The following is a 21,945-nucleotide window of genomic DNA, read 5'->3' as shown; positions in this document are numbered from 1 at the left end:
GTACTGTGGTATAAATAGAAATTGCACTTACCACCTTTAGAATATAACTTAAGGACTCGTACCACGTTTGTAACCACACAAGCCACGCACCTGTTTATACAATTTTAGGAAACGCATATCACGCGCAAGAAAGAGGTAATATTACATGCAATCGCTTGTTTGTTTTCGAATTTCACGCAAGGCTACTCGAGGGATATCTAACTGTGATAGAGATTTTAGTCCAGAGGGAAGGCAGCTAGTCATCACCACTCACCGCCAACTCTTGAGCTACTCTTTTTACTAACGAAAAGTAAGACTTATCGTCACACTATAACTTCACAACGGCTGAAAGGGCGAGCGTGGGCGATGACTGGAATCGAACTCGTGGCTCGTACATTGGAAGTCCTGACCAACAGACAATGCCAGACCCACTCTCCCTGATAAATGGATTTTCATTTTAAATCTTTTTGTGGGCTCGACATGGCTAAGTGGGTTAAGGCATACGATTCGTAATCTGAGGGTCGCGGGTACAAATTCCCATAGCATCAAACATGCTCGCCCTTTCAGCCGTGGTGGCGTTATAATGTGCCGGTCAATCCCACTATTCGGTGGTAAAAGAGTAGCCCAAGAGTTGGCGGTGGGTGGTGATGACTAGCTGCCTTCCCTTTGGTCTTACATTGTTAAATTAGGGACGGCTAGCGCAGATAGCCCTCGTATAGCTTTTTGCAAAATTATAAAACAAAAAAAAACAACGACAAATCTTTTCGTTTAAAATACGTTTTTCAGCCACATGTCATCATGGTTTTCATCAGCATCAATTCATGGGTTACTAATGTTTTTTTTGAAATTATTAATTATTGCGTTAATTAGTAAAAATCGTCTCTATTAAAGAAGCACAATATTATAAGCTTGACGAGTTCATTAATAAATGAAAACAACAGTATTCAATCATGAAGAATAAGCATAATTATTGATTACTAGTAGAAATAAGGCCCCGGCATGGCCAGGTGGTTAGTGAGATCGACTCGTAATCTGAGGGTCGCGGATTTGAATCCCCATCACACCAAACATGCTCGCCCTTTCAGCCATGGAGGCATTATAATGTAACGGTCAATGCTATTATTCGTTGGTGAAAGAGTTGCCCCAAAGTGATAACTACCTGTCTACCCTTTAGTCTTTCACCACTAAATTATAGATGGCTAGCGCAGATAGCTCTAGTGGAGCTTTGCACGAAATCCGAAACAAATAGTTAACTGACGTAGTTAACGTTGATGACGTAGTCTTTTTTTTTTTTTCTTGATTTGTTTTATAATTTTTCCTTTTATCACTTCGCAGCTGCATTTATATAAAATAGAACGAGTAATATTGTAATATTGTTCAGCTTTCCTTCAAAAAACCCTACATCAAACTTACAAACAGCTGTGCAATCAGTTCGTGCAGTTTTTGTTGTATAAAGTGTGTTATCTTGGTTAATATTTCCTACTGCATGCGTTAGACGCGCTATCGTCCAAGAAATAACGCAGGATTTGACGCCTACGAACACAATTTGAACAAAATCTTTTTTTTGAACTACTACCTAACCACACCTATTGTGGTTAAGGTATCACATTCATGTGCTTTTGCACTCAAAACTAACAGTACCGTCTAAAATGAAAATTAAGAACATATCCGAGTAAGCTACCTTTACTGTGACTGGTGCAGTAGTTCTAATCAACATTTAAACAAAATCTCGCTTTTTTTTTTTTTTGCTGTCTGTCTTGGAATTCATTTGTCAAAGCTACACACTTTGAATACAAATAAACTTTGCTTACGTTTGAGAGCTAAAGAGATTGTGTTAGGTTTTCCAAGCCAAATTATTAAGGTTCTGGTTTTCTTTTTTAATGATCCAAGGTGACAAAGATTTCGTGAAACATCAAAAAACTTGGTGGCGCTTTCGTCGTTCGTAACTCATTATCCATACCCAGGAATGTGTGTGTGTCTTCTGTTGTCCAGGTTTACCTTTGATCCTTTTTCTAAGAGGCCAATAAAGAGATGAAACTTGAATCGTTTCAGTCCCTGAATTATTTGTTCATTGCATGACCGAGTGGGTTAGCAGGTTTCCATAATGATAGCCACTTTATAGAGGTTCACTCCGAGCATGACCTAGTGGGTTAGCAGGTTTCCATAATGATAGCCACTTTATAGAGGTTCACTCCGAGCATGACCTAGTGGGTTAGCAGGTTTCTGTAATGATAGCCACTTTATAGAGGTTCACTCCGAGCATGACCTAGTGGGTTAGCAGGTTTCCATAATGACAGCCACTTTATTGAGGTTTACTCCGAGCATGACGTAGTGGGTTAGCAGGTTTCTGTAATGATAGCCACTTTATTGAGGTTCACTCCGAGCATGACCTAGTGGGTTAGCAGGTTTCTGTAATCATAGCCACTTTATAGAGGTTCACTCCGAGCATGACCTAGTGGGTTAGCAGGTTTCCATAATGACAGCCACTTTATAGAGGTTCACTCCGAGCATGACCTAGTGGGTTAGCAGGTTTCCATAATGATAGCCACTTTATTGAGGTTCACTCCGAGCATGACCTAGTGGGTTAGCAGGTTTCCATAATGATAGCCACTTTATTGAGGTTCACTCCGAGCATGACGTAGTGGGTTAGCAGGTTTCTGTAATGATAGCCACTTTATAGAGGTTCACTCCGAGCATGACCTAGTGGGTTAGCAGGTTTCCATAATGATAGCCACTTTATTGAGGTTCACTCCGAGCATGACCTAGTGGGTTAGAAGGTTTCTGTAATGATAGTCACTTTATAGAGGTTCACTCCGAGCATGACCTAGTGGGTTAGCAGGTTTCTGTAATGATAGCCACTTTATAGAGGTTCACTCCGAGCATGACCTAGTGGGTTAGCAGGTTTCTATAATGATAGCCACTTTATAGAGGTTCACTCCGAGCATGACCTAGTGGGTTAGAAGGTTTCTGTAATGATAGTCACTTTATAGAGGTTCACTCCGAGCATGACCTAGTGGGTTAGAAGGTTTCTGTAATGATAGCCACTTTATAGAGGTTCACTCCGAGCATGATGTTGCTTTAATAAATACAGTTTTATTTTGATCTCACCTGAAGATTACATTGTCTTGATACAGACTAGAATCATATCACATTATGCTCAAGTTATAAGCTTGACAGCTTCTGGTCTTTTCGTTTCATAAATGTTGTAAGTGTGGTCAGTTCTGGTGTTTCTGTGTTAGTATGATAATTATTCCGGAAGCATATGATGGAATATTCAATTCGTTCTCCCTTCATGCAAGTAACTACTTTCGGTTTCATGTTCAGCTTTAGAATTTATATTCGTAAGTTTATGTTACAGTCTTTCTAAAAATTGTCTATGCCAGTGTAACGTTTGTTTGTTCTTAAGCGTGAAGTTACACAGCGAACTGTCTGGGCTCTTCTCAACGCAAGTGTCGAAACCCGACATTTAGAGTTATAAGCTCTCAAAACTTCCCAGAGTTCTCAGAGGGCCACATTCTATGGTTTGTGTCTTTGTGTTGTTTTTTGGCGAAAGCTAATCGATAAGCTGTTTGTTATCTGCGCATCGCAAATATCGAAACCCGATTTTTAGCACTATTGAAGGAGGGGGTTGTCATTGAAAACAGTTCGAAGAAGGAAAGATTTTAAGAGGTGCTGCCTCAATTCTTTTAGTTTTTTTTTTTAAGCCACTATAACAATTGAAAGTACATAAGACTGTATACGGGATATATGTTTTTATTTATTTTTAAATCTATTGCAAAGTATAACTTCATTCGTTATTAGTCAGCTCTGTTTCTCCGGCAAGTTTAGGAAAACTCCAATACATTGATTGGTGTTTTTTTGTTACAGATTCAGACTGATAGAGGGCGTACGTGATAAATAAGCTTCAATCGATGACCTTCATATTTATTTTTAGTTTTTATTTGCAACATAGCGGCGGGGCCACTGAGTTTTTTATTTTATTTTGTTTTGTTCCAGATATAAACATCTAACTCGTAGCTCTGTCATATTTCAAACGATTTGAAGTCCAATTACAATTCTTCACCCAATAGGTCAAACTCTTTTGATTAATGTATTTGACTACGTTCAGCGTTTCAGATGATTTTACTCTAATCCTGTCTAAAAGAGTCTCGATTTGAAGGTAGGCTAGTAGCGAACGTGATGAGTAATAAAAATAAATCGGGTACACGCGCGTCTCACGTTTGATATTGTTGGTATACTAAAATATAATGCAGCGACTATCGAGTGTTTGTTTTCTTATAGCAAATCGACATCGGGCTATCTGCTCAGCCCACCGAGGGGAATCAAACCCCTGATTTTAGCGTTGTAAATCCGTAGACTTACCGCTGTACTAGCGGGGGGCGACTATTGAGAATTCCCTCATGTTTGTTTTTGCGTACACGTGTATTTGAGGTCCTTGTCTTAGGTACACTTCTTAGTTCGAGTTTTAACAAACAAGGTACGGTACTCACCTCACACTGAATAATGTTTAGTGAGGTTAATATTATGAGTTGAACAAACTACAAGATAAAACTGTTATTATGTAAGTTAAAAAAATTAACCCAGATTTCCAATATGATAGTAATAAAGAATTTGTTTGTTTGTTTTTTAATTTCACGCAAAGCTACTCGAGGGCTATCTGCACTAGCCGTCCATAATTTAGCAGTGTAAGACTAGAGGTGAAGGCAGCTAGTCATTACCACCCTCCGCCAATTCTTGGGCTACTCTTTTACCAACGAATAGTGGGATTGACAGAACATTATAACGCCCCCATGGCTGAAAGGGCGAGCATGTTTAGTGTTGTGACGGGGATTCGAATCAGTGACCCCCAGATTACGAGTCTTAGGTGGCCAGGTCAGATATCTGTAGTGTTAAGGTATAGTGATTTCTAAGCTTTAAAGTACTGATTACAGCATAATTAGCCAAGAAACGGAAACATTTATGGCCACAAATATCTTATCCATCTATTCGAACCGAATAATACGACTGTCTCTCACTTTTATAACTGTCACAGCTGAAAGTGCGGAGCGTATCCAGTGGATCCCCGTCTGGATCCGAGGTACCACTCGGCTTATGCATTAAAGGGTTACGACTACACTATCATTCTGTGTAGAACTGAGATACAATACGCTGCATCCAGTGATATACATTTTTGTTTTAAAATAAATATCAAATTTACTAAAATCATTGCTTACACTTTGCAGGAGATATTTTTGTGAGGTGATATTACCTTCAAGGGACATATTTAAGATGATATAACAGAAACTTTCTCCTAATTCAAAACTATTCAAACACAGAGAATATATAAGATACATTAACGAAATATTTTTATTGTTTTATTTGTTAGTTTTGAAACTCTGAGAGCTACTACGGTGCTAACCGTCCCTCATTTTGCAGGTAATATATAGTCTGGAGGGAAGGCAGCTTGTCAACCTCACCAAACGTCAACTCTTGGGCTACTCTTTTATAATTGAATAGCAGAATTGGCCACGACACTATAATTCCCTCATGGCTGGAAAAACGAGCATGTTCATAATGGTATTCGAACCAACGGCCTGCAGATTACAAGTCTAGTAGTCCTAACCACTAGGTCATGTAGGACCTTAAAAGATACAGCTCCGCATGGCCAGGTGGTTAAGGTACTCGACTCGTAATCTGAGGGTTGCGGGTTTGAATCTCCTTCACGCCAAACTTGCTTGCTCTTTCAGCCGTGGGGTTGTTATAATGTGACGGTCAATCCCACTATTCGTTTCTAAAAGAGTAGCCCAAGAGTTGGCGGTGGGTGGTGATGACTAGCTGCTTTCCTTCTACTTTGACACTGCTAAATTAGGGACGGTTAGCACGGATAGCTCTCGTGTTGCTTTGCGCGAAATTCAAACCAAGCCTAAAAATACTAAACATTTCCAACGTGCTTCTAATATTTGTTGAAATGTTCATTATTTCTTTTTCAGTCTGGTATTTTTTAGCCTAATTTATAAAGACTTAAAACGCTGAATTAGTCAAAATATATTTGTTTAAAGTTTTACTGTACTTTAATTGAATTAAACTAATTATGTTTGTCCGTTATTGTCAATTAAAAGCACATCACACCTTGTTGTTATGTTGAATCAATACGTGTTCCTCGTATTTTGGTAACAAGTACAAAGTTTCTTTCAGCACCTGATTATAATGTAGATAATTTGTTTTTCATCCACAGGGGGAGCTGTGGTTTCACAAGATTCTATCCCTTAAAGATGCAAGATTTTTACGCAACCAAGAAGACATAGGCATCTCAGAAGCGTGAAGCTTACCAGCACAACAACTGACAAACCAAAACTTCAATTGAAGAAGGATATTCTTACGTTTAGCTTCCACTAGAGGGCTGATTAATTGAACGTGTCACGTCAATTTCCTTTAACAACTTAAGTCCCGGATCTAAACCACAATTAAATAATGGTGAACAAACTTCAAATGTCTCCCATCAAGGTGAATTTATATTGGCAGTCTACAAATAAATTTTACCACTAAGTAGTGGACTATAAAGGCAGATATTTTCCCTTGTTCTTTAAGGCATGGCTGGTTGGAATAGCGTATCTGGATATCTTGTGCACCGACCAGGAGGAAGTAAGTGATAAAATCACATATTCCATTATTCGTAAAAAAAACAACAAAATTCTTCGAAAATCATGTTAAACATAAAAGACGAATTGAAGGTATGGGTAAAAAACATCAACAACTGTTCACTAGTTTGTGTCGAAACGCATCACATGTTGTTTAATAATATTATTTTAACCAATTTTGTGTTAATTGTTTGTCTGGTGTGTCAGTAAAGGAAATGTATTCGCGATGCAAACCGTTACAGTAACACATTCTCATTTTTAAGGACCGGTCGCATCAAACATGCTCGCCCTTTCAGCCGTGGGGGCGTTATAATGTGATGGTCAATCCTACTATTCGTTGGTAAAAGAGTAACCCAAGAGTTGAGGGTGGGTGGTGATGACTAGCTGCCTTCCCTCTAGTCTTACACTGCTAAATTAGGGACGGCTAGCGCAGATAGCCCTCGAGTAGCTTTGCGCGAAATTCAAAAACAAAGAAATAAACAAATTATTTATTAAAACGTAACGGAAAAAGTTTGTGGTAACAGCAACCACAGGCTTTGGGATGCTTCACCTATCGGACATGATCCAAAGCTAACACTAAAGGAGGTAACGGTTAGAGAGAATCAGTTTTGTTTGTTTGTAGTTAAGTACAAATATACACGATGAACTATTTATGTCCTGCCCAGCAAGAGCACAGAAACCCGGTTTCTAGTGTTGTAAGTCTGCAGATATGCTGCTGTGCCACTGAAGGGGAGGTCAGATTCGGGATTAGGAGTTAAGTGCTTTGGCTTACAACGTCTCAGTTCCTACTGCCTAGTGGATAACTGTGGGAAGGCAGACATCCTTAACATTTTGTCTGCCTTCCAGTTGTAATTGTCATCTGGGTTTCGATTTATAAATGTATTAATTATTACTTATAATTGTCGTAACACGTAAGTATTAAGACTATTATATTTTTAATATTACGATATTTATTCAGTCTCTTGTGTAGTATCAATTAAACAAAGAACGTTAAGCCTAATGTTAATGTCTTATGACAGACGTAAATGTTTTGTTTTGAATTTCACGCAAAGCTGCTCGAGGGCTATCTGCGCTAGCCGTACATAATTTAGCAGTGTAAAACTAGAGGGAAGGCAGCTAGTCATCACCACCCACCGCCAACTGTTGGGCTACTCTTTTACCAACGAATAGTGGTATTGACCGTCACATTATAATACCCCCACGGCTGAAAGGACGAGCACGTTTGGAGCGACGGGAGACGTAACAGATTATATTCTCCAACTTTGTTCTATTACAATTATTAATTATTATTAATCATTAACACCCTATTTCTTAACTGCCTAAACACAAATCAGTACGAAGATGTTGTCTACATTTTCCATTATTATTAGTACTAGGGTTAATCAGGACATATAGTTCATAATACTAAAAGTTTTAGCTGAAAAATATTTATAACAAACGAGTTAAAGCACGTTTAGACAATGCTACGAATATCAATGTGGACTTCTTGTCTGAAGGAACCACTTCAGCTTAATTAGTAGGTAGCTTGTCGTAAAGTGAGTATGAGGGTTCAGGTTTTGAGTCCCTTCGGGAGTGATGATCGTTGTGTTATGAAAATGACAGCCATATCCCACCTTTCCATTAAAGGGGCTAAAAGGTTTTTGGCAAGGCCATTTCTGACCAAATATCTTCTCTTTAGTTTATAAGTTCACAGACTACCGACGATTGGCGTAGATAGCCTTTGCGTGGCTTTGTGCGGGTATCTGCAAAAATAAATAAACTAATGCAACGTTTAAATTTGGAGACATCTGTTGACAAAATAGTACAATTAAAGTCAGTCCACTATTTTAAATACTTCTAACTGGCTAAATATGATCAACCAATCAAGTTTTTATTTTGTTTCTAGTAATTTTTAATTTTCTATTAAACTTGAAGTAGTATATAATAGCCGTGGATCTATTTGATAAAAATGTATTTTTTACTCCGTTGAAAATTCCAGTGACAAAATAGTACAACCAAAGTCAGTCCAATACACTATATAGTATTGTTTGTTTTTCTGAATTTCGCGCAAAGCTACGCGAGGGCTATCTGCGTTAGCCGTCCATAATTTAGCATTGTAAGACTAAAGGAAAGGTAACTAATCATCACCACCCACCGCCCACTCTTTAGCTACTCTTTTACCAACGAATAGTGGGATTGACCGTCACTTTTTAACGCCCCCACGGCTGAAAGGGCGAGTATGTTTGTTGCGACGGGGATTCGAACTCAGATTACGAGTCGAACGCCTTAACCCACCTGGCCATGCCGGGCTCTCTGTATAGGAGCTGTATATAAGCTGTTGAATAATTCATTTTATTGTGCACTATTGAGGAACCGTAACGTGCAGTTCAGAAATAACGCTTTTCTGTCCAATTCCTTTTATGCACAAAGCATTAGGAAGACTGAAATCCAAGAGAAGGCTGTGGTACGTATATGATGAGGGAAGTTGCAAGCTATTGTACTACAAGAACGAGACAGACTCCACCACGAAACGACCTCTAGGAGCCATTAACATCCGTGGAGCAGCCATTTCATTAGGCCAAGTAGAGAGCAACGAGTTCATTATTTAGTAAGTTTAGTTTAGTCGCTTATTGTGGAAGGAAACAAAGTATTTGTAATTTAATAAAACTTGTTCAGGTTCTTATTTAGTTGAACAAGAAAATAGATGGTTTGTAATTTAACAAGTGAAGAGAAAACTTTTAAAATAGGGAAGTAACTGTGGGATGATTTATATCAATACTTCAAAAACAATAGAAACAAGACGGTACGAATGGTATTTGTCCTGTCCTGATGTAATAGTACAGGTAGTAATTAACGTATAAAATATATTTATAAATCTATTCAATCACAACTTAGTTTATCTTCTTTCACTTTTATCTGTTAACATTCTATTACACTGTGTTATTATGTCAGGATGATGGAAATGCCATCCCTACCCATCTTGTTACATTCTTTTTGTAGGACTGATTTCAGCCATCCTTACATTTATGTCCTTTAAAAAAATAGTTTTTCTTTACTTATTTTTTAATGAAGTGTTTCAATAAACTTCGGAAGGTTCTATTCATAAACAATTTCTAAATACAATGAGGTTCCAGCTGTAATAATTATAGTTTATCTATTATTAGCTGGTAATTCATGTTTCAAAGGAACATCATATTTTTTGTAAGAAAGCTAACTTCAAGGGGTAATGATAACATCGTTTGCACTAAATCTATGATTTTAAAAATTACTATAAGTTATTAATAATATTTATAAAAGTGGATCCTTCGTTTGAAACTATGTCATCTCAGTTAAACTGGTTGACATCATTGTTTTGGTTTTTCAGTTATCGTGTAAAAAAGCAGGAGAAAGAACAAAAAACACACTTTTTTACTGTCATATTTACAGACATTTATAGAACTTGTGATTTAGTCATCACATAAATATTGTTATAAAAGGAAACACTGTATAGTGTTGTGAAGTTATGATGACCTATTGAGGAGATATTTAAAATTATTTCTACGTAAACAGTGCTGCCACCTGCCGAACATATCTTGTTCATAGTCGAAGAAGACAGCAAAAGATTCATAATGTAATGTGTTTTATATGATACTCCAGCAGATGTTTTGTTTCTTAGCTCAAAATTACACAAATGGATATCTGTATCTGCCCAACGCTGAGAATCGAACCCCTGATCTTAAGTCCATAAACTTATCACTGACCAACCGCAGGACTACCTCATTAGATCTGAAGTTTGTAGTTTAATAAGACCGGTACAGATTGAGCCATGGAAGAAAACAGTAATATTATTGTTTTCTTGACGTAATTCGTTAGTTCAAGTTGTTCCAATAAAAGACAACTTAGAAACGAAAGTCTGGACCACGCTAACACGTTCAGCATCAAGGTGTTACCGGTTCAAGTAAAACAGATAAATGTCGCACTCAAGTTTCCACAAAAAAAAATGGCATTCCACAGTTTAGGGCTGTGTGTTCGTTATAAGAGTGGAAGTCAAATTCCACTATTAATTTAAACTTTTCACAATGTTGGTGTTAACTAGCTGCTTTCCATCTACGTTCAAAATTTGAAATGGACAATGTAGTGAACATTGTGTAGCTTTGTGCGAATTTCTGAAACAAAGAGACAAAAAATCTTCATTGAAGTTTCGACTCGTAATCTGAGAGTCGCGGGTTCGAATCCCCGTCGCACCAGACATGCTCGCCCTTTACAGCCGTGGGGGAATTATAATGTGATGGTCAATCCCACTATTCATTGGTAAAAAAAGTAGCCCAACAGTTGGCGGTGGGTGTTGATGACTAGCTGCTTAACCTCTGGTCTTACACTGCTAAATTAGAGACGGCAAGCGCAGCTAGCCTTTGGGTAGCTTTGCGCGAAATTCAAAACAAACAAAACAATCATTGAAGATTTAAGCTTTATACAATAAGTTTATATTTTTAATTGTCCACAGAAAAAATCTGCCTTAAGCCCGGATGCAGTAATAATTTCAACAGAGGCATTAGCACTGGTAGTAAATTCTTGGGCAACAATTTAGAGTCTAAAAAATACATTTAAAATAATATGGCACGTTGAGACTGGCACCCGTGGAAATGCAATGTAGAAAAATGTCCACGTGTGTGCCAACATATACGTAATTTTATTCTGGATTCTGTTGGTGACATGAACTAAAAATTTGTGGCTTGTTTACTGAAGATTACTTTCTCTGAAACGTATATATATATTTGGTTCGTTTGTTTTTGAATTTCGCGCATAGCTACACGAGGGCTATCCGCAATAGTCGTCCGTAATTTAGCAGTGTAAGACTAGAGGGAAGGAAGCTAGCTATCACTACCTACCGCCAACTCTTGGGCTACTCTTTTATCAACCATTAATGGGACTGACCGTCGAATGTAACGTACCCACGGCTGAAAGGGCAAGCTTGTTTGGTGTGACGGGGATTCGAACCCTCAGTCCTCGGACTAAGAGTCGAGTACCCTAACCATACCGGGCCATTGTAGCTGATGTAAAATCTGGGAAATATCCGACTTGTGAGTCAACAGAAATATCCGAGTTGATCACGGTATGTTATTATGATGGTAATACTGGACACTAGTCGAAGTGAGAGTGAAAGACACTACAGCCTGGGTGAGAAGTGAACCTTACTTTTAAGAAGATTGATTTAGTTGTTTATTTTTATTGCAATACTACATTGTATTTACTATCAATTTACATAGCGTTTGTTTACGTAGTTCCGACAACAAGGTGTACGTCTTGGCAGCTGACAACCACGAGTCTCTCATGATTTGGACCATGGGTCTTCAGGTAAGGTGGTACTAAACAGAAGGTTCCAGAAGGTCGATAACACTTATTTCTTCATTAACGTTATTTTCATGTATTATTTAAATTATATCGATAAATTAATGTTTTGTTGTTGAACAAGTAAAAATGTTTTAAATAGTAGACGCTCTGTTTTCTTTAACTTAGTGTCCACCCCGCTAGTACAGCGGTATGTCTTCGAATTTAGAACGCTAAAATAAGGGGTTCGATTCCACCTCGGTGGGCTGAGGAGATGACTCGATGTGGCTTGGCTATATGAAAACACACACATACACCTTTAACTTAGTAAATCTTATTGTGTACGTTTTTATATGTTAGTTGAAATGAAAATATTTTAACACGACAAATGATCTATTTTTCCTTGAATGATTTGGTAAAAGCCTCAAAACTTTGAAGAGTTTTGTTACGTATTACAATATGAAATAGCTTGAAACTAAGTGAAATGATAATATAAATTTAGAATTTAAATAAATACTGGAATATATCAGTTTATATTTGCCAACAGTATTGATAAACGCAGTTTATTTTTTAATACAAATATATATTAATATGCAAACAATAATACAATTTACAATGACGCTAATAACAAATATTAATTTATTTACAAACTTACAAAGAATATCAAGTCGTCTTTCTGGTCTGGAACTTCCTTGATGTCTTATTGGTGGTTCGCAATGAGCGAATTAATTTCGAGTTGCTATAGGTACAATTCACTTAACAGGGAGCTAGCTTGCCCTGCGTTTATCATGCGTCAAGTTTTTCGCCACCAAAATTATATAATGTATTCGTAAAAACACTAATGTCTAATGTGCATTCGCTAAAGTTTAGTGGTTTGTAATGTTTGAAATCTACAAACTTTCCTGGACAAATATCTAAAGTTTTTCGATTAATAAGCGTAAATCACAGTTATAGCTTTCCAGGTTTATAGTATGTCAACTATAGCAAACCAATAATACATGTTGTCTCTTGGTGCATCGTCTTGGTTATATTTATAAGCGTGAGAAGAGTTACTAGAAATTACAGCCTGCACAACAATAGTGACGATAAGCTAGTGTTTACATATATACACACACACACATATATTGTTGATTCTTACACTCAAGAATCTTCTACAAATTTAGTGAATCGGCGGGAATTTCGCGATACATATTTAACAATATAAGTTATGTACATTTTTAAATATAAATGTAACTTAAACAAATATCGATATTAAAATAGACGTGTGGTAGTAAATCCGTCACACTATCTTAGTAGGTAATTAAGCACAAAGCTACACAATGAGCTATCTGTGGTTTGCTCACCACAGGTATCGAAGCCCGATTTCTAGCGATGTTAGTCTGCAGACATACAACTGTACCACTAAGGAGGGTAGGTATTTAGGAAATTTAAATATAATTTCGACTTTTGTCTCAACGTGAAGCGGCCAAATTTCATGTTTTAGTACACTTCGGGACTTATTATAGACAAGTTAATGTACATTTAAGTTGTGCGTGTTACACTGCCCCCAGTCTTTAACCTGTTGACTGCCAAGTATTTCAGCTGCTACGGCAACTCCGAACCAAGTTCAAAATAAAACTCTGATGCTTCTTCATTTTGTAACTTTTTCGTGACGCCATTTTGGATCGAAAGTGAAACAATTTGTAAGTAGGTCAAATGCATGTATGGTGCTGACATCTAGTTCGTTTCTACGATCCAAATACCAGAATCAAAATTTGAGACAGGCACTTCATCTTGTAAGTAACATCAACAAGATGTAAATGGAGACATATCACATATATGTCAAGTTCTCTTGAGTCTGTAATGTTTCTTGATAGACAGGTCTGTTGCTCACTTGACCGAAATGTCAGTGCAACTCGGCCTTTACTATCTCAAAGTCACACAGCTGCTCCTGAGTTAAATATCCAATGTAGTCGCCATTACTGTCACACAGTCACCCAGCTGCTCCTGAGTTAAATATCCAATGTAGTCGCCATTACTGTCACACAGTCACCCAGCTGCTCTTAGTTAAATGTCCAATGTAGTCGCCATTACTGTTTCACAGTCACCCAGCTGCTCTTAATTAAATGTCCAATGTAGTCGCCATTACTGTTTCACAGTCACCCAGCTGCTCATAGTTAAATGTCCAATGTAGTCTTCATTACTGTCTTACAGTTACCCAGCTGCTCATAGTTAAATGTCCAATGTAGTCGCCATTACTGTTTCACAGTCACCCAGCTGCTCCTAGTTAAATGTCCAATGTAGTCGCCATTACTGTCTTACAGTCACCCAGCTGCTCCTAGTTAAATGTCCAATGGAGTCGCCATTACTTTCTCACAGTCACCCAGCTGCTCCTAGTTAAATGTCCAATGTAGTCGCCATTACTGTTTCACAGTCACCCAGCTGCTCCTAGTTAAATGTCCAATGGAGTCTTCACTACTGTCTTACAGTTACCCAGCTGCTCATAGTTAAATGTCCAATGTAGTCGCCATTACTGTTTCACAGTCACCCAGCTGCTCCTAGTTAAATGTCCAATGGAGTCTTCATTACTGTCTTACAGTTACCCAGCTGCTCATAGTTAAATGTCCAATGTAGTCGCCATTACTTTCTCACAGTCACCCAGCTGCTCCTAGTTAAATGTCCAATGTAGTCTTCATTACTGTCTCACAGTCACCCAGCTGCTCCTAGTTAAATGTCCAATGTAGTCTTCATTACTGTCTCACAGTCACCCAGCTACTCCTAGTTAAATGTCCAATGTAGTCTTCATTACTGTCTCACAGTCATCCAGCTGCTCCTAGTTAAATGTCCAATGGAGTCTTCATTACTGTCTTACAGTCACCCAGCTACTCCTAGTTAAATGTCCAATGTAGTCGCCATTACTGTCTCACAGTCACCCAGCTGCTCCTAGTTAAATGTCCAATGTAGTCGCCATTACTGTCTCACAGTCATCCAGTTGCTCCTAGTTAAATGCCCAGTGTAGTCTTCATTACTGTCTCACAGTCATCTAGCTGCTCCAAGTTAAATGTCCAATGGAGTCTTCATTACTGTCTTACAGTTACCCAGCTGCTCCTAGTTAAATGCCCAGTGTAGTCGCCATTACTGTCTCACAGTCACCCAGCTGCTCCTAGTTAAATGTCCAATGTAGTCTTCATTACTGTCTTACAGTCACCCAGCTACTCCTAGTTAAATGTCCAATGTAGTCGCCATTACTTTCTCACAGTCACCCAGCTGCTCCTAGTTAAATGTCCAATGTAGTCTTCATTACTGTCTCACAGTCACCCAGCTGCTCCTAGTTAAATGTCCAATGTAGTCTTCATTACTGTCTTACAGTTACCCAGCTGCTCCTAGTTAAATGTCCAATGTAGTCGCCATTACTTTCTCACAGTCACCCAGCTGCTCCTAGTTAAATGTCCAATGTAGTCGCCATTACTGTTTCACAGTCACCCAGCTGCTCCTAGTTAAATGTCCAATGGAGTCTTCACTACTGTCTTACAGTTACCCAGCTGCTCATAGTTAAATGTCCAATGTAGTCGCCATTACTGTCTCACAGTCACCCAGCTGCTCCTAGTTAAATGTCCAATGGAGTCTTCATTACTGTCTCACAGTCACCCAGCTGCTCATAGTTAAATGTCCAATGTAGTCGCCATTACTTTCTCACAGTCACCCAGCTGCTCCTAGTTAAATGTCCAATGTAGTCTTCATTACTGTCTCACAGTCACCCAGCTGCTCCTAGTTAAATGTCCAATGTAGTCTTCATTACTGTCTCACAGTCACCCAGCTACTCCTAGTTAAATGTCCAATGTAGTCTTCATTACTGTCTCACAGTCATCCAGCTGCTCCTAGTTAAATGTCCAATGGAGTCTTCATTACTGTCTTACAGTCACCCAGCTACTCCTAGTTAAATGTCCAATGTAGTCGCCATTACTGTCTCACAGTCACCCAGCTGCTCCTAGTTAAATGTCCAATGTAGTCGCCATTACTGTCTCACAGTCATCCAGTTGCTCCTAGTTAAATGCCCAGTGTAGTCTTCATTACTGTCTCACAGTCATCTAGCTGCTCCAAGTTAAATGTCCAATGGGTCTTCATTACTGTCTTACAGTTACCCAGCTGCTCCTAGTTAAATGCCAGTGTAGTCGCCATTACTGTCTCACAGTCACCCAGCTGCTCCTAGTTAAATGTCCAATGTAGTCTTCATTACTGTCTTACAGTCACCCAGCTACTCCTAGTTAAATGTCCAATGTAGTCGCCATTACTTTCTCACAGTCACCCAGCTGCTCCTAGTTAAATGTCCAATGTAGTCTTCATTACTGTCTCACAGTCACCCAGCTGCTCCTAGTTAAATGTCCAATGTAGTCTTCATTACTGTCTTACAGTTACCCAGCTGCTCCTAGTTAAATGTCCAATGTAGTCGCCATTACTTTCTCACAGTCACCCAGCTGCTCCTAGTTAAATGTCCAATGTAGTCGCCATTACTTTCTCACAGTCACCCAGCTGCTCCTAGTTACATGTCCAATGGAGTCTTCATTACTGTCTCACAGTCACCCAGCTGCTCCTAGTTAAATGTCCAATGTAGTCTTCATTACTGTCTCACAGTCACCCAGCTGCTCCTAGTTAAATGTCCAATGTAGTCGCCATTACTTTCTCACAGTCACCCAGCTGCTCCTAGTTAAATGTCCAATGGAGTCTTCATTACTGTCTCACAGTCACCCAGCTGCTCCTAGTTAAATGTCCAATGTAGTCTTCATTACTGTCTTACAGTTACCCAGCTGCTCCTAGTTAAATGTCCAATGGAGTCGCCATTACTGTCTCACAGTCATCCAGCTGCTCCTAGCTAAATGTCCAATGGAGTCGCCATTACTTTCTCACAGTCACCCAGCTGCTCCTAGTTAAATGTCCAATGTAGTCTTCATTACTGTCTTACAGTTACCCAGCTGCTCCTAGTTAAATGTCCAATGTAGTCGCCATTACTTTCTCACAGTCACCCAGCTGCTCCTAGTTAAATGTCCAATGTAGTCTTCATTACTGTCTTACAGTCACCCAGCTACTCCTAGTTAAATGTCCAATGTAGTCGCCATTACTGTCTCACAGTCACCCAGCTGCTCCTAGTTAAATGTCCAATGTAGTCGCCATTACGGTCTCACAGTCATCCAACTGCTCCTTGTTAAATGTCCAATGTAGTCGCCATTACGGTCTCACAGTCATCCAACTGCTCCTTGTTAAATGTCCAATGTAGTCGCCATTACTGTCTCACAGTTACCCAGCTGCTCTAGTTAAATGTCCAATGGAGTCTTCATTAATGTCTCACAGTCACCCAGCTGCTCCTAGTTAAATGTCCAATGTAGTCGCCATTACTGTTTCACAGTCACCCAGCTGCTCTTAGTTAAATGTCCAATGGAGTCGCCATTACTGTCTCACAGTCATCCAGCTGCTCCTAGCTAAATGTCCAATGGAGTCTTCATTACTGTCTTACAGTCATCCAGCTGCTCATAGTTAAATGTCAATGTAGTCGCCATTACTGTTTCACAGTCACCCAGCTGCTCTTAGTTAAATGTCCAATGTAGTCTTCATAGTGTAGGAATGTATAATTGGAATGCACGTGTAAGAGCTAAGAAGAGTATAGTAAATGCAGTTATCCAGAAAGTGGAAAAATCCGCAAAGATATATCCTGGTTACAACACCAACATTTTCCTTACTTCTATACTTTTGGGTTGTAGCCACCAATACGGGAGGAACCACAAGGAAAATGTATGAAAGATTTAAATGCCAATTTTCTGACTCCGATTGGCTTTGAAAAAATAAAATAAATATCTTTGAGTTCCATCGTTCTAAACTGGTGGGTCTATTTTACAAGTTTGATTTGGACACGGTGCCTTGGTTTCAAAATATAAATCGATTGAAAATAAATTAAAAAATACGAGCTGAAAAGCTTGGGTATGTTTCTGGTTATTTTTATCGTGCTATTCGTTGCTAAGCGTACAGATACACAATGGACTCTCTGTGTTGTTGCCCAACACCGATATCAAGACTTGTATTTTGGCTTTATAAGCCTTCAGACTTACCACCGCTGAGCACTAGGAAGGGGGCGACAACCAATTTTCTTCATAGCAGTGAATTTATTGAAATTTGTATAAAAAGAAGTAGAAATTTCTCCACATTCCATTGCGCAAAATATTACAGTTGTATATCCTTATAAATAACAGAATATATTCGTTAATCCGAAAATGTGTATAACAATAAAATTGTTTGTTTTGAATTTGAATTTCACACAAAGCTACACGAGGGCTATCTGCGCTAGCCGTCCCTAATTTAACAGTGTAAGACTAGAGGGAAGGCAGCTAGTCATCACCACTCACTGCCAACTCTTGGGCTACTATTTTACCAACGAATAGTGGGATTGATCGTAACATTATAACGCCCCCACTGTTGACAGGACGAGCATGTTTGGTGCAACGGGGATTCGAACCCGCAACCCTGAGATTACGAGTCGAACGCCTTAACTCACCTGGGACACTACGTTAAGCCATTAGATTTGCAGTTTCGTTTTCTGAAGTCCGGTACTAAATTTGCTCAGATTATGAAGTTTGTATGTGCCTTTTGAATTTCGCTCAAAGCTACACCAGGGTTATCCGTACTAGCCGTCACTAATATAGCAGTGTAAGACTAGAGGGAAGACAGCCAGTCATCACCACCCACCATCAACTTTGGGCTACTCTTTTAGTAGGATTAACCGTCACATTACACCGCTCCTACGGCTAAAAGAGTGAGCATGTTTGATGTGGCTGGGATTCGAACCCGCGATCCTCAAATTATAAGCCGAACGCCCTAACCACCTGGCCATACCGGGGCCCAAATCATGGGGTACTTGAAATTATGTGTTATTCACGAAACCTGTTATTACACATGTATATATAAATACCAGTGGCGGCTCGCAATTAATATTAACTAGGAGACCAGCGATATATTAATCTCACACCCAGAAACAGAGAAAAGTGAAATACGTACTTTATTTAGGTGTTTCAGTTGATTTATACGTGAATTTGAATCGTCAGTTTTTCATAGGTACAAACACGTTGGTAACGTCGTCGTGCCAGACAAGGCCTAACTGTTGTCTGAATTGTAAAATTCATAAACAATTTCCAAATTAAGATAAGTAGTAGCACCTTTTAACAATATCACTGTAAATCGTTTAATGAAATATATTTTAATTATTTATATTCATGAAAACACCGAATAATCACAGAATAATACTGAATAATTACAACATTATTAAATTTGTAACAACCATTATTCTTTACCGTGAATCTTGCAAGATTCGTGTGTTGCAAGCTTTTAAAATTATTTTTATTGTTTGATTTAAAAGAAAAGTAGCCTCTGATTGGCTTCATTAACTTACATCAAAATATTTGCTGAGCTTGGAAAGAAGGCTCGGCTGTTTCTGTTTGAGCACAGACAAATTCCACAGCTAAGTAAGCACCAGAAAGTAAACCCACTGTACGTTATTCAGCAAGATGACGTCACTTTGACCAATGACGTAGAGCAAAACCAAAAAGATTCTTGAGCGTTCTACTGTAGTTATTCAAGAATATTACTCTCCAAACGAAGAAAGCATAGGTGTTTAATACAAAAAAAAAAGAAATATGTTATTTGTTCTTTGAAAAGAAGTTTCCTCTTTTCCTCTTCTGATGAGCCGCCATTGACATTAGAAAAGGTGCTAAAACTCGCTATTTGGGAACAGCACAGACGCTCGTATTAAAGCAGCACGAAGGTCATGTGGATTTTCTTCTCTAGAGGTTATCAGAAAATATGAAGATCTCTCTTCTATAGACGCTCGATCTCCGGTGTATATGCCGCTTTTCAGCTATCCAGAGTAGCCCAAAGTCGAAAACCGATATGTTTGTTCTTTTTCACCATCTTTTTTTCAACAAGCCTAGCGTCTATCTAGTTTTAGCAGTAGCTATACTTTTATGGTCATTTGATATAGCAAAAGATTGTTCACGATCTTTAGCTGTCACTTTATTATTATGTTATGCAAAATTTATAAAGGTTTAAAATACATTATAACCTAGCAATTCACGTACACCATCTTGTAGATAATACGTAAACAAACAAGCATTAGGTTAAAAATTTATAGCTAAATTAAAAAAGCCATGTGAGTCTGGCTACTGAACTTAAATAAAAAGGAACCAAACAATATAGGGACGTAAATGGGCATATCACTTGATTCGTCTGATGATCAGATAGCAGACTCAGCCGTCTCAACTTTACATGGAGAATAAAATACCTACATTTTTGGATTTCTCGCTGGTAAAAGAAATAGATCCAGAATTTCAAATCGTAAAGTGTTACTATATTGTAAAATAGTCATAAAAGTAGTGTGGTTTGGTTTGAATTTCGTGCAAATCTACACGAGGGATATCTGCGCTAGCCGTCCCTAATCTAGCAGTGTAAGACTAGAGGGAAGGCAGCTAGGCATCACCACTCATCGCCAACTCTTGGGCTACTCTTTCACCAATGAATAGTAGGATTAATGATTGTCACATTATAATGCCCCTACGGCGGAAAGGGCGAGCATGTTTGATGTGACAAGAATTCAAACCCGTTACCCTCACATTGCGAGTCGAGTGCCTTAACCACCTGGCCCATAAAAATAGTGTTTTAAAGTTAACTAAAGCTATAATGATGAAAGCTAAGGTTATATTTAAACACCAAAGTGAGAAAGACAGCAATGTATGGGATTTATTATCCATGTTTTATTCTGCTATGGGACAACCAGCTGGATCAAGTATGAGGTTATATTTAAACACCAAAGTGAGGAAGACAGCAATGTATGGGATCCATGTTTTATTCTGTTATGGGACTACCAGCGGGATCAAGTATGAGGTTATATTTAAACACCAAAGTGAGGAAGACAGCAATGTATGGGATCCATGTATTATTCTGTTATGAGACCACCAGCTGGATCAAGTATGAGGTTATATTTAAACATCAAAGTGAGGAAGACAGCAATGTATGGGATTTATTATCCATGTTTTATTCTGTTATGGGACCACTAGCGGGATCAAGTGTGAGGTTATATTTAAACACCAAAGTGAGGAAGACAGCAATGTATGGGATTTATTATCCATGTTTTATTCTGTTATGAGACCACCAGCTGGATCAAGTATGAGGTTATATTTAAACATCAAAGTGAGGAAGACAGCAATGTATGGGATTTATTATCCATGTTTTATTCTGTTATGAGACCACCAGGTGGATCAAGCATGAGGTTATATTTAAACACCAAAGTGAGGAAGACAGCAATGTATGGGATCCATGTTTTATTCTGCTATGGGACCATCAGCTGGATCAAGTATGAGGTTATATTTAAACACCAAAGTGAGGAGGACAGCAATGTATGGGATCCATGTTTTATTCTGCTATGGGACCACCAACGGGATCAAGTATGAGGTTATATTTAAACACCAAAGTGAGAAAGACAGCAATGTATGGGATCCATGTTTTATTCTGTTATGGGACCACCAACGGGATCAAGTGGGAGGTTATATTTAAACACCAAAGTGAGGAAGACAGCAATGTATGGGATCCATGTTTTATTCTGTTATGGGACCACCAGCTGGATCAAATAATAAGTTCCGTCTATTTCGTGATACGATTCTTCAAGTTTTGCCCTCCAGTGGCTCAGCGGTATGTCTGCAAACTTGCCACGCTAAAAACCGGGTTTCGATACCCGTGGTGGGCAGAGCACAGATAGCTCACTGTGTAGCTTTGTGCTTAATTAAAAACAACAAAGATCTTCAAGTTTAGTAGCCAGCTTTACATAGTTTTTATTGAACGAGAAATATTTTCACTTGTATACATATGTGTGTGTGTGTGTGTCTGTAATGAAAGTATTTTTGTAATACGTCTTTGTCATGTCAACATTGAGCGATTATCTTTATTCACTGGTTTCGAGATGCGTTCATCATGAAAATCCTTACCTCCTACTCTCTGGTGGCTAAAATTCGGGATTAATCCCTTCGGTAAATATACATACTCTTTAAAATAA

At 38.6% G+C, this 21,945-nt stretch overlaps 1 protein-coding gene across 1 annotated transcript in view; it reads left to right on the top strand.

The window, feature by feature from the left end:
- Window positions 1-21,945, top strand: part of LOC143228796 (uncharacterized) — a 91,084-nt gene that overhangs the window by 31,251 nt on the left and 37,888 nt on the right. Inside the window, exons 2-4 of the mRNA XM_076460158.1 lie at window positions 6,194-6,600; window positions 9,006-9,183; window positions 11,837-11,909. Of these exons, the coding sequence (XP_076316273.1) occupies window positions 6,549-6,600; window positions 9,006-9,183; window positions 11,837-11,909 (303 nt within the window). The 5' untranslated portion in view covers window positions 6,194-6,548. The remainder of the gene's footprint in view (window positions 1-6,193; window positions 6,601-9,005; window positions 9,184-11,836; window positions 11,910-21,945) is intronic.

Source organism: Tachypleus tridentatus, chromosome 10, assembly GCF_004210375.1.
Source record: "Tachypleus tridentatus isolate NWPU-2018 chromosome 10, ASM421037v1, whole genome shotgun sequence".
NCBI classification, from domain to species: Eukaryota; Metazoa; Arthropoda; class Merostomata; order Xiphosura; family Limulidae; genus Tachypleus; species Tachypleus tridentatus.
The sequence above is the reverse complement of the archived record's forward strand: the minus strand, read 5'-3'. Positions and strand labels throughout refer to the sequence as shown.